This window comes from Danio rerio, chromosome 19 (genome assembly GCF_049306965.1).
Source record: "Danio rerio strain Tuebingen ecotype United States chromosome 19, GRCz12tu, whole genome shotgun sequence".
Lineage (NCBI taxonomy): Eukaryota > Metazoa > Chordata > Actinopteri > Cypriniformes > Danionidae > Danio > Danio rerio.
The window spans coordinates 31763493-31777500 of record NC_133194.1 but is presented as its reverse complement, the minus strand read 5'-3'; the positions used below and the strand labels follow the sequence as shown (position 1 = coordinate 31777500).

Here is a 14008-nt window from a genome sequence, read left to right as displayed (position 1 = left end):
CACCTCGCTCTGAAAAGAAGGAAAACAGCATAAGACTATTGAACTACATATAATGTTCGACAATTGATCTCTAGCCTGTTGTAATAGCTCTGACATTTTTACAGCATATCCAGGAAGGCATAATTCTTCAAACTACCATGACTTCTAGCCCATTAGTGTCCTTCAGAGTCTTCAGACGTTTGAGATGCTGTATAAAGGCCACTGGATGTTTGGATCAATAATGTCGCACAGGTTTCAGACATCAGGCTCTAGGCTGCAAACAAAAGCCCATCCAGCTGAAAGCGCCAGCACTTGTTGAGACGCACTACAAGTTGTGTGTCAGCAGGAGCAATTGCAGTCACAGCTCAAGGTATATTGAAGCAGTTTTCAAGGAACAATCGCTCAGTGTCAGCAATTCTTTGCCTCCTCACTCCTGAAGTATCACAGAATCGACCCAAGGAAAGGACATATAATCACAGGAGCACTTGAAGATCCATCAACAATCTCTGGTGTTCACTCCGAGTTTAAATACAAGTGCAAGGTCATCTCTACATTAAAGAATACATATTTATTCAGGAATGATGCTTTAAATTGATTTAGTTTCTTTAGAAAAGTATCCAAGAAAATACCTACTTTTTAAAGGGTGATTTTACACTGAGAATTGTTTTTTTTTTTTAAATATCAAAATAAATATTAGCAATTTGTTTTGCATTTTAATCAAACAAAATTCTGCCATTGCGAGACTTCAATCAAAACATTAACAAAAATCATATTAAGTCCAAACTTTTGAACGTTTGTGTGTATAATCTATCAACAAGTGCTTTGGGAGAAAAAATAAATAAATAACAAATCTAGTTCATATTTTCCTTTATGCAATCATCAAAAACATAAAAACATCAACATAAAGGACCATCCAGAGAGATCTAAATGGTAACGTTTGCATAAGAAAAGCCTTTTCAACATCGTCCCTTTCTAGTAACTGCCAGGAAAGTGAAACGTTTACATAATATTTAGCAGAACGCTCCTGAATTATACCACTGAATAATCAGTAGGAAACACTTCAGGGCACTTACAGTACATGCTATAGAAACGTCTGATTGAACAATTCATGAAGAGCAACATGAAATAAACTGGGTCAGTTTATAAATCAGTCAGAGAACAGTCAGCAGGACTTCTGAAAGCACAACTAGGTACACATGTCTGCAGATTTCATTGGTTAGTGGATGCCTGAAGCAGTAACATTTGGTTCCATGGAGTTTTATTTTGGCAGCCTTGCTCCTAAGAAAATACTTGTGAAAAGACTTCAGTCTAAAGTCCGATTCACACCACACTAACAGACACCAACAAATGTGCACAATCAAAAGAACGCATCACATAATTTGACTGATTTTTTGCTCCATTTGGAACTGGTTGAAATCAATTGTTATTTTTGAGTTTAAATAAGAAGATGTTTTGTTTATTGTGATGAAATGTATTTGAATAATTGTTTTTAAGAGTGGAATAGGCTGTTCCTGAAATAAATGAATACTGAAATAATGATTCTGCTCGTTAAGTTGGCAAAAATGAACTCAATTCTCAATGAAAGTGTCAATGAAGTGTGAATGTGTTTCAAGTTTCAAACCTCACACAGATTATGCTGTCGGAGTGTCTGATGTATACGGGTAGGGTCGTTATTCGATTTCTGTACCTGAATACTGTTTGACTCCCGGTTCCTTGAAGTTAGGCGCGGTATCAAATGTGTGAGAAGAAAGTAGAAGCGAAAACATTTATGAATAAGAGATTTCTGGTGGAGGTTTTGTATATATGTTTTCGGGTTTGATTTAAGTGAGGTGTGTATTTTTATTTTTATTTTGGTACTCGAGTTGCCTATTTGTTTTGGTGTTTCTCTTTTTGTTTGAATGTTTGATCACTGTTGTAATCGGATTTAGTTTGAAGCAGTTTTCTGGGCCCAGTATTATCAATGGGTGATTGGGTAAGTGAATGGTTTTCTTCTTTAAATTGAATGATGTTATGAATTTTGCATTCAATGATATATTGTTTTTATGCTAACTTGGTAATTTCTAGGTTTAAAAGATTAATTCAGAACTTGTTAGAAGAGATGTTTCAGAAGTGCATTAAATACAGAGTTGTTTCAGCATGCACAAATGGAAAATCTACTTTAACATTGACGAACTGAAGATACATTTCAAAGCACATTGATTACACAGTGGTTTCAGCAAGTATAAATGGAAAATCTACTTTGTTATTCTTGTGAGATTGAATTATCCAAATTTGTTAATGTGTAATGTTTATTTGCCTTGACATTATGATTATTAATATTTTTAGTGTGCAAATTTGATTACTATTGGTTTTGCCTATTCTGAGTCTTTACTTGATTTACACCTTTATGGAAATTAATTTGACATTTTATCACCAGTTGATTGTATTGTAAAGGGTATTGGTTATTGTGCCTGAAAAATTTAATTTGTTAAATTCAAACTAAAATGTGTTGAAGTTAAAGATTGTTTGCTTTGTTTTTTCCCCTCTTTATTAATATATTAATTTGATTGATCTAACAGTTGATTTTGGTTTACTTGATTAAATTATAAATTTGTTGAAACTTAATTTTTTCATTAATGTAATTGAATAACTGTAACCCTCGCGCCATAGCCCATTTTATTAGCCAAATACCGCTATAACCATAAAGCACTGTTTATTTTACTTTTTTCTTTGCTACATTGTAATTATTAATGCTCGCAATTTGTTTATTATTTTATACAAGTTTGACACTAATCTAAATTAATTATTTCCCCTCCAAACAGACTTATTCAAGCCATCTGATGAAATTATACTGATTTTGCAAAATATAAATGCATCAAGCAAAATATTGCAATGTCAGATTTTTTCCAATACCCCTAGTATTAGGTGCACAAAACCAAAACCTTCAGTAGTTTTGAAGTAGTTATCTGATCGGTTGATTTCAACAGGATTTTAAAGAGATGTTTGTGGCATGGAAACATGGCCAACAAACCCCCTTGAATGCAAGGAAGCCATGATGCTACCAACTGTGAAAATCAGCACCTCTAATGACACAATTACATGCAATTTAAAACCAAAAATGAAAATTACAAATCACCATTTACTTACCAGTCACGTTTTTAAAGCTATTTGGGTTTCTTTTTTCTGTTGACCTCAAAATAATATAATTTGGTTATATTATTTGGTTGCTAAGGCCCATAGTATGTTTTTCAAACATCGAAGTTGATGGGCCCCAGCAACCACTCATTCATTTATTCATTCATTTTCTTTTCGAATTTGCCTCTTTATTAATTTGGGGTCGCCACAGTGGACTGAACCACCAATTCATCCAGCATATGTTCTACGCAGCGGATGCCCCTCCGGCTGCAACCCATCACTGGGAAACATCCATCCACACTCATTCACTTCAGACAATTTATCTTACTCATTTCACCTATAATGCATGTTTTTTTGGACTTGTGGGGTAAACCAGAGCACCTGGAGGAAACCCACACGAACACAGGGAGAACATGCAAACTCCACACAGAAATGCCAACTGACCCAGCAACCTTCTTGCTGTAAGGCGATTGTGCTACCCACTGCGCCACCATGCTGCTTCCCCAGCAACCAGCATTCTTCAAAATGTTATTTTGTGAAGTAAGAAACACATAAAAGCTTTTGCCGAGTTCAGACTGCATGATTTTGAGCCCGATTTTGACTCACTGACAGATTTTGAGAAATTGCCAACAAACGCCTGACATCACAGGCAAATGGGTGCACGTTCACGTGAGTTACAATCACACAGTGTAAATGAACTATGAAAGACGAAGAGTCACAGACACCCGTGGGATATTTGGCATGCTAAATATCTGGACCTATTGGCGATTCAAAATCATGCCGTGTAAAATGTGTTATGGTGGAAAATAACATCAGCAATTACCTACAGCCAATGAGAGAGCAGCATCCACTAATATGGGTATCTTTCATTTGAGCAATATCAACCAGGTCGAAAAAAAAGTTGGAGAGAAATGACTAAATCCCTTCGAAAGCCAGGTGAGCAAAATAAGTATATTTTCTACCCCACTAAAGGCTTCTTTCGAATTATTTCTTAATAACAAAAGATATACTAAATGACCTCGCATTGTCACTTATCGCATGTTTTTGGTTGTAAGATATAGTTTGTGGACCGAGACGTTGTCTGTGATACTTTCTATTGTAAAGTCATGCAGTGTGAAACCCACTGTCACTGATCCATCCTACTGTGTAAACACAGCAGCGACAAAATGCTAGCCCAGATAGTCATGCAGTGTGAACACATCAGTGACACAACTACTTTGAAAACTGTGCAGTCTGAACTCAGCATTAGCAGCACATGTGGGGAAAGTAAATGATGAGGCACTTTTCATTATTTTGGTGAACTATCCATTTAAGGCCTCAATAAAAGGAGTCCAATAGTTTACAGGTTAGTGTGTTATTGCAAGGACATCAACTTTAAAATTTAAAACCTCTAAATGAACTGTGATTGGTTGTTGTACATGTCAATCAGCCAACAGAAGCAAAAAAGTACTCCAGAACTTCTGTTGTGAGTCTGAAGCTCAGGCTATGTGAGATTGGATGGACTTGAGTAATGTTGACCTACCTGTATGCCACACGTACTGTACCCAGACATAAGTGCTGGCAGCGAAGAACAACCATTGTTTAGGGATGAACAGGAGGCAGATGATGTCTGATGTGAATGCGACACACACAAAGAACACAGAGAATGCCTGTGGAAGAAGATAACAAGTGCTGTGATGAAATTAAAAAGTCATAAGTCACTCGGTTGTGTAATCTCAAGTTGAGCAATGAAACACTCACCAGTCCCTGATATCTAAAGGAATCATAAACACTCCTGATGAAAAGCCAAAAAGGCCACAAGTACTCGAACCTGAACTCCAACACAAAATCAGCCAGCAGAACCAGCGCCCAAACGACCAGGAACTTCAGGTACAGGAAGGTACTGCAAGAGAAAAATCATTAATAGAGTTAAACGTTTCAGAAAATGTTACAACTTTTTTTTTGAACGCTTCCAAAAATTTGATAAAGCTTCTGCAAATATTCTGTCATCTAAACAGATAAAACAGATAACAAGGGGGTAACATTTTACTAAACAATTTCAATGACTTTTCCAGTCATTCATAATTACTGCATATGCATTTTCGGGGGAGGGTTTGTATTTATTTGTGAAGTATCAGTACTTCACATTTTAATTATTTTAATAAATGAACATAATTTACAATTATTTCAGCAATAATTACAATTCAATTCCATATATGTCTATGCATAAAAGTGCAAAAAATACTATTCTACAGAGGACTCTGCTTTCAATGGACTTCAGCTTAACCACAAATATTTCCATTCATTATAAATATTTCCATGACTTTCAACATATTACATTTTCACGACCTAACTTCCATGCCAACTATGCAAACATACCCAGCCGAGATGAGAATACCTCAACAGAGGATCTTGTATGTTTACATAAACTCATTTTTTTAGATGAGACCACAGATACAGTGAAAAGCCTCAGACAACACAGTGTCATGTGGAATAAACCAAAACGTGCTAAATGAAGTCGTTATTTCTGAAACAAAAATGATACTGAATAATCTAGCAAAACATTCACAGACACATACAAAAACAGTTTAGGTGTCAAAAACATTATGATAACGGTGTAAACAGTTTGAGCATCTGGCAGACCATCTTGTACCAGCAGTTAGTCAAGCTGTTTGTTTATATATAATAGTTGGTTCACTTAACCAGCTAACATTGTCCAAAACACATTTGCACAAGCTGAATCATCCAGCTGGACGTATTATGCCTGTAAAAGACGTCTTTACAACCTGAAGCACAACCATAGCACGACTAGAACTAAACACAATGCTAATTATTCCATAAAGTAAACCACTGAAGCCTGCGGATGACACACACAGGCCACCATCCACACATATTGAGCTTTGCTGAGGTGACAGAGGTATCCAGGTCTAAGCTAACGTTAGAGTCAGGCCGGAGTGTATGGTCAAACTGAACTGTCATCTGAATCTGACTCTGACAGCTCATTTACGGCCGAGCTCTGCTCAGAGACGCCATTACGGTGCGGTCGGTGCCCGGGAGCTTCTCTGTCCGTAACGTTACCTGCTGTGAATACCCTCGGTGATTCGGTTCCGTTTCAACGGGCGACGGAGTTTGCTGCAGTCCGCATTGCGCCGCTTCATTCTCCACCCTTTAAATTCCAGCAACTTCGAACACTCGAGGGGAAACTACGTGGACGTCCTAATACTGATGCGCATCGCTACGCGAATGCAAGGATGTCAGTGTTTTTCTTCTAGTAGACACAAAGAAATAAATAAAAACACTCTGCGTGAGGCCCTCCCATTTTTATTCTGGACGCCACGTGACGTAGCGACGCGGTGCGTGCGCGTAGAGCGACGTTAGCTAAGCAAGATGGCGGCCTCCTGAGCAGTCAACACTTCTCGCTGATTTTTATGTTTATTTAGTAGAGGTAAGCGTTGACGTTGAAATAAATTGTGGGTGGGAAGGTTTGCATAATGGGGATGAAAAAGTCAGGTGCAACATTGAGCAAATGGTGTGTTTTAATATAGAGAGCGCTTGATAACTCAAACACATGCCTTCCTCCAGCCATGCTTGTGCTAGTTTGGAAAACACGATTTATTTTTGCCACGTCGTGATGGGATTGAAGTAATATTTCAATAAAGGTTTTGCAGTTTAAGTTTAGATAAAGTTTCGTTTAGGATTACTTGTTTCTTTTACTTGAAAGTCAGATTATTTTGCGCTGCTTTTGTCGTAACATAGCCTATCTTGTTACATTTTTGAATGTGTATTATTTGCTCAGCATTCGTTTTGACATTTCATCTGAAGTCTTTATTACGTTTTTAACGCATAAAGAAATATGTAAACGCAGTTCTATTGAAGCTGCCAGTAGTTACATACTGTCACAATTTGCAGATATATATATATATATATATATATATATATATATATATATATATATATATATATATATATACATTACCCTGGGTTAATATGTGTTAATGTTAAATTTCACCTTTTTATTTAGGCTTTACTATATGAAAAAAAAAACTTTAGGGAAAATAAATGTAAATATATGGATGTTATGTGATATTCATTGACATATTTACATAAAAATGACCCAGCATGCTTATTCTTAACTTTACTGGTCATAATCTTTCAAAATTTTATTACATTTGATTTTATTAAAAACATATTGCAGACAAAAGATTAATACACAGAGATTGAATTATGTAACATTAAAAAATTAATGTTACAGTTCATTTATAATTTGTCATTCATAATTACTTTTCTAGATATCCCATATTGTTCAATATGACATATTGCTATAATGTATGACATTTTAGTTGATTTTTAGTAAATCATTTATGATTAAAAATTAAATGACATCTAGGGCTGCACAAAATATGGTTTCATCATTAATATCGCTATGTGATCATTCGCAATAGGCACATCAGAGGATTTGTAATGATGAGTTTGTTTGATAATTCAGCATTTGCATGACTTTTTGATGCCTGTAATTATATAATGACCTTAAAAGCATTCAGGCATAAGACATTGTACCATTTGTGACTTAAACAATTTATTTAATTATTTTTGTTATTCAGTTACTGTACTTGAATACATTTAGACTCGATTTGAAAAAAACCCCCACTTAATTTCAATTGTATTTTTTTCTTAATTGTATTTATAGATTGTTATGCATGAATATACTTAACTCATGCTAATACAGAAATGCACTGCAAATAGCACAGATCACATCGAACATATTTCGGGGTACCCCAAAAAGTTTATAGTTTGTTTAATAGATTTTATGGAGATGAAGCATCATCCCAATCCATCTTACATTATAAATTTATTTCCAAATAGAGATATTAAGTTATCTGATGAAATTGTATTCATATCAGCTTTCAGGAAGAACATAAAGATGCCTGCGGCACTTAACCTCAGCAATGAGGTGGTCAAGATGAGGGCGGAGGTTAAAAGAATAAAGGTGTTCCTCATCAGGAAACTCAGCCGTCAAATCTCAGCCCTGCAGAAGAAGAAAGGAAATGAGGCGAGCTTGGAGAAAAATGGCAGGCGAGCAGCGAGACTTCGAGAGGAGATCCGAGAACTGAAAGCTGTGGTGCCAGACAGTGTAACCAAGGCTGCCCTACAGAAAGACATTAGCTTTGAGAAAGTGTGCCGTGACAAAGAGGCAAGCCTAACTGACCGTGCCACTGCCCGCATCGCCACACATCCTGAGTTCAGCAAGAAGATCCAGAGCTTAAAAGCAGCCATCAAAGCTTTCAAAGAAGAAAGAATGAATGCGAGAAAAGCGGAAAAACAAGCAAAAGGCAGTGCAGAAAGTGACAGTTCACAGGACACCGATGAAGAGGATGATGATGGTTCAGAGAGATCAAACAACAGAGATGATGAAGATGGACTGAAAGAGGATGAGTATGACAAAAAGACAGATGAATTGATTGATAGCTCCTCACAGGAGACATTGAATAAACAGACTAACCAGTGTCAGGAGGAAGAAAGGTTGGATGAAGAGGTAAGTGTACTTCAAATGGAGTTTATATTAATAAAATATAATATATAAAATAAAATAGATAATTATATATATAAATATATATATATATATATATATATATATATATATATATATATATATATATATATATATATATATATATATATATATATGACCAATTTTAGATCAATCTTTTGACCTTTCTGGACAGAAATTTAAACCATGGACCGATTGCTTGCCTTTTTTAAAATGTCTTATCTTGTTTAATCCCGGCCCTTTTCCCAGCGCCGTACAACAGAATTTCCCACACACAAACTCTAGTGTAGTCACAGCATTAGGCTTGTTTGATGCCTACAGATAGGCATGTTAAAGCAGGGCTGGAACTAAACTCTGCAGGGCTGCGGCTCTCCAGGAATTGAGTTTGACACAATTGCTCTAAACCAGGGGTGTCCAAACTCGGTCCTGGAGGGCTGGTGTCTGGCATAGTTTAGCTTCATCTTCCTTCAACACACCTCCCTTGAAGTTTGTAGTATATCTAGAAAAAGCTTGATTAGCTGGTCCAGGGGCCTCATGTACTAAGACTTGCGTGGAAATCATACTAAAACATTGCGTACGCACAAAGCTGTAAATATGCGTACGCAGAAAAAAATTCAGATGTATGAAACACTGCATATGCCGAATCTCACGCATATTCTTTTGTACATCTGAATGAACGTGAAACTGAGCGCAACATGCACAAGCACAAAACCCCTCCCTGCCTCCTCCACCGTATGAATATGCTAATGACTCTACTTTGGCAAAACCCAACGAAAAAGCAAAGGCAAAAGCAAGCAAGAAGAGAAACTTTGAACTGAATGTGAATTAGAGGTGCTGCTTTCGGAGGTAGACCGGAGATAAGCGGTGTTATTTGCAAGTTTTTCCTCCGGGATTAACAACAAAAGAAAAAAAATAGAGTGGGAGGGTTTAGCTGATGCGGTTAACACAGTTGGGTCTGAACATCGCACTGAGTGAATTAAAAAGAAATAGCGTGATTTATAGGTGTAAAATGTTGAGGTGCCCATAACTGTCTCAGTGGCGCAGCTCGAAAAGCGCTTGTCATCATGTTTCGACGCGTTCGAGCATGAACTCGGTTCGAATACAGTGTCTGATGAAGTCATTCTTTTTTTCCCCCCGCTACATATCAGATTTTGCCAACTATTTATCACGAGAAAGACAAGTAGGAATCATTAATAAGTCTGTGCATCATATTTTATTTGCACATTTATTGAATGGAAATGTTTCTGATTCACACATGCAAATTCATCTTCAGATAGTGTCTTTAAACAGGCGGAAAACAGGCGACCGCTGCAATTTGCGCTTTAATGTTTGGCTGGTCAACTGTATGGTATGGAAATCTTACATACCTACTATATGAACCCGTCTCATACAGCTGCCATTGCAAGGCTCAGACACTTTGTAGAGGGGAATTTAACACAACTGCCTCTAGGAGTCGCTAATGGAAATAAAACAGACACGCACAAGAAAATGTGCGTACGCCTGCCATAAAGCTGGCGTGGAGCTGCGCACATTCCCACATTCAGTTCATCGTTAGTAAATCCAAACGTGATCGATTCTGAGTGTGAAACCTGGCGTACGCAAAGTTTTTGTGCGTACGCAGCGTTGATAGATGAGGCCCCAGGTCTGTTTAATTGGATTTGGAACTAAAATATGCAGGACACTGGCCCTCCAGGACTGTTTGGACACCCCTTATTTAAACACCATCATCATTTAAAAACATTTTGATAACTCACACAAAAAAATTGCTCAAAAATTTACCTGCTCTCAGACAATCAAAGATATGTTTTTTTTTTTAACTATTGTCCTTGGTGATTCAAAAATGCAGTCCTTAAATGATAAAATATATGATAAAAAATAAAATGCAGTCCTAAAATTGAACATTTAAACTGAACCTTATTTAAAAGCATTCTTACAATTAATCCTTATGTCATTGTCATGAAAAGGTCATACTCCAGACTGCCGATGGCTCAAAGTTTCAGTAGCCAATGACTTGCATTTTATAAATCACCTAGGAACATTGTTTCAAATCTTCTTTAATGTTATACAGAAAAAAATACACGTTATAGATGGCCTGAGGATGAGTAAACTAGCAGTAATATAGAAATATCCCTTCATTTTTTTTCCATCCACAATAATTTTTACTTTTGTTTCACTGAATGATAGATTAGTCTTTGAAAGATGATGTGTAAATACTGTTTTTTTATTCATTCAAAGGCACTGTAAGGGTGCTTTCACACCTGTTTCAATTACTTGATTCGTACACCCATGCCACCTTCTCGGCTGGTTTGTGTTCACACTGTCTTTTTTCTTTCTGAACCACAGTACGCTTGCATCATCAAGCTGCTGTTGTGTGTACAGCCATTGCTAGGTAACGGCCATGAAAGCCAGTGCGCCAAAATGGAAGGACGTACATACATCATGGTCATTCTGCTTTTACTGAATCTTTTTCTTTTACACATCTTACAGGGATCATCTGAAGCAGTGAGCATCTCAGAAGAGGTGATCAGGATGAGGAAGGAGGTAAAGAGGACGAGGGTGGCGATCATTAGTAAACTGGCTGAAGAAGTTGCTTTTCTAAAGAAGAAGAAAGGTGAGGAATATGAGGTGAAGGAAAGCCAAGAGAGAGCAGCAGTTCTTCTGAAAGAAATCCAGGCTTTAAGGAGCCTTAAACCAGATCAGGTGACCATGACAGCACTTCAGGAGAACATGGAGCTGGAGAAGATTTTGCTGGACAACGAGGCAAGCCCAATTGACAGAGCCATCGCACATATTGCAACACATTCCCGCTTCATCAACAAGCTTCAGAAGATCAAAGAAGAAAAGATTAAGGCTGCTGAAGCTGAGAAGAAAAAGACTGACAAACCGGACACGGTGCAGTCCAAGAATGAAGATGAGGAACTGGAAGAGGAAGATGAGGAGGAGGTAGATGATGATGATAATGATGATGATGATGACGATGACGACAGCAGTGATGAAAGTGAAGAGAATTGTGATAAAGTAGGTGAAAAGTCAAATCGTGTTTTCAATCAGATTGATAAATCAGGTGTTGTGGAACCAGATACAAGTGCAGAACCTGATACTTTTGAAATGCCACAATCCAAAACTGATGTCATGGCTCCAAATGACCAAAACTTCTCTTCAACTGCTTCAAATGTTCAAAGATCTGAAAAATCCTTAACAGCTTCACATGTCCAAAGGTCTCCTAAAAAGTCTTCAACTGGTTCAAATGTTAAAAAATCTCCTGAAAAGACCTCAACTAGCATTGTCCAAAATTCTCCTAAAAAGTCCTCATTTGCTCCAAATGTTCAAATATCTCCTAAAAAGTTCTCAACTACTAGCAATATCCAAAGTTCTTCTAAAAAATCATTGACTGTGAGCAATACAGAATTTAAGAACTTTGGTAAAGCAGACAAAGAAAAGAAGACCACTTTAAAACCTCAAAAGAAACAAGATGTTCCTCAAACTGAGAGACTAGATGCAGAAAAGGATGATGAAGAGAGCGATTTATCAGATGATGAGGAGGAGGAAGAGAAGGAATACTTTGATGACAGCACAGAAGAACGTTTTCACAAACAGTCATCTCAGTCTGAAGACAGTGATGATGATGACTTCTTCATGGGCAAAGTGAGCAAATTCAAGAAGCGGAAAAGTAACCAATCTAAAGTTGTGGAGAAAAAGAGGGAACTTCCAAATGCTGACAAGGAGGTCACCAGCAAACCTCGACATGACAGCCTGGGCAAGTTAGAGTCTGTATTCTGCTCAACGTTGTCCAAATCCAACGTCTCTTCTCAGAAAGCAAAGTATGGGTCTCGGAATGATGGCCAGAGACCCCCTCGATTCCAAAACCAGAGGAAAGGTCCTGAGGGTCGGATGAAAGCTTCCCAGTATAAAGGCCAAGACCTTGGTTCTGACAAGAGGACTAGTTCTTTCACTTCTGAAAGACAGACTTTTAAAGCTGCTGGACAAATGCAAGCAGGGCCTTCAGGGGCAGGAAGGGGTAAGCCAAAGTTTGAAAATCGTCAGAACCAAAATTCCAAAGGTCCACCTGGAAAGATGTCAAATCAACCCCAGCAATCCCTTCATCCCTCATGGGAGGCCAGCAGGAAGAGGAAAGAGCAGCAGGCGCAAATCACAGCGTTCCAAGGAAAAAAGATCAGATTTGATGATGATTAAAAGTGTCTGTTAATATCCATTTGAAATATAATAATGTGTATGGAGTCAATCTAGGGTCATATATACTTGCAAAATAAATTTTAAAAAGTATAAATTTGCAAACAAAAAAAGAAGTATTAAGCAAAAAAAAAAAAAAAAAAGCAAATCTCCAAAAATCGCAACGCAAAAATTAAATTTTGAGAAATAAAATTTATTTTTGCTAACAAAATAAACACCTGCAAAAGGGAAAGTTATGCTTAGAGAAATAAAAATGAAACTTGCACACAAAAAAGAACTGTAAATAAAAATTAAGCAGTGCAAAAAAAAAAAACATATTTGCTATAAAAAAAAACAACAACTGATACTGTATATGTACTGCCTTTACAAAACCTGTCCAGTCAATTGGAATGCTCATTTTGATTTGCCTTTTAGCCAACCGTGAGTTTATGATGCTGTTTTCACTGCCGTAAACTTCCAAGTTCCCCTGACTCTGTCCCCTTGTGAAATCAGATTCACAAAGTGAAATGTGCAGAAGAGTAAAGTGCAGTGAAAACAGCATCGCAAACTCATGGTTGAACATACACAAGTATTTTTGTGCGTGTGTTTTTTATTTTTATTTTTTTTGTGCACTACTTGATTTTTGATACAGTTTGTTTTATGTTTGTAAATGTAATTTTTATTTTTCAAAACAAATTTTCCCTTTTGCAATTCTTTGTTTTTGTTAGCATAAAACAACTTTCTCAAAAATAAATTTTCGCTTTGCGATTTTTGAAGATTTGCATTTTTTTTTTTGCAAAAATTTGCTTCATTGAACCTGCCTCCAATGAAGCAAAATGAATATAATATATATGTAATATATATGTATTACAGTTGCAAATAGTTTTTTTTTTTTGCACTGCTTGATTTTTATTTGCAGTTCTTTATTTTTGTTTGAAATCCTTTTTATTTCACAAAACATAATTTTCTCTTTGTAATTTTTTTGTGATTTGTATTATTGCATTTTTTTTCTTTCTTTGGTCAATTTAGTTTTTGTTTGCTATTCTTCATTTTATACTGCGAGTAAATAAGGCTTTGTATTGATTCCAATGTGTTCCTTAAACTATTTTCTGTGATCAAAACAAGAAGATAAAACAGCTTTCTTACAGTTAAAGATTGTTCAAAGCTACTGTCAATTTTCTGTCATATCTCGCTCATTTCAGTTTTTATGTTGTATAA

General features: G+C 36.6%; 2 protein-coding genes across 2 annotated transcripts in view; one reads left to right on the top strand and one right to left on the bottom strand.

The window, feature by feature from the left end:
- maco1a (macoilin 1a) overlaps positions 1–6369 on the bottom strand; it is a 30965-nt gene extending 24596 nt beyond the window's left edge. Inside the window, 4 exon segments of the mRNA NM_200319.2 lie at positions 1–9; positions 4616–4742; positions 4834–4975; positions 6151–6369. The exon segment at positions 1–9 is cut by the window's left edge and continues 115 nt beyond it. Of these exon segments, the coding sequence (NP_956613.2) occupies positions 1–9; positions 4616–4742; positions 4834–4975; positions 6151–6230 (358 nt within the window). The 5' untranslated portion in view covers positions 6231–6369.
- A 58-nt stretch (positions 6370–6427) lies between these two features.
- On the top strand, positions 6428–12924 carry srfbp1 (serum response factor binding protein 1). Its single transcript, NM_213048.3, is given in 3 exon segments — positions 6428–6517; positions 7974–8605; positions 11108–12924. Coding segments are annotated over 2 exon segments (2319 nt in total). The 5' UTR covers positions 6428–6517; positions 7974–7993; the 3' UTR covers positions 12815–12924.
- The last annotated feature ends 1084 nt before the right edge of the window (positions 12925–14008 follow it).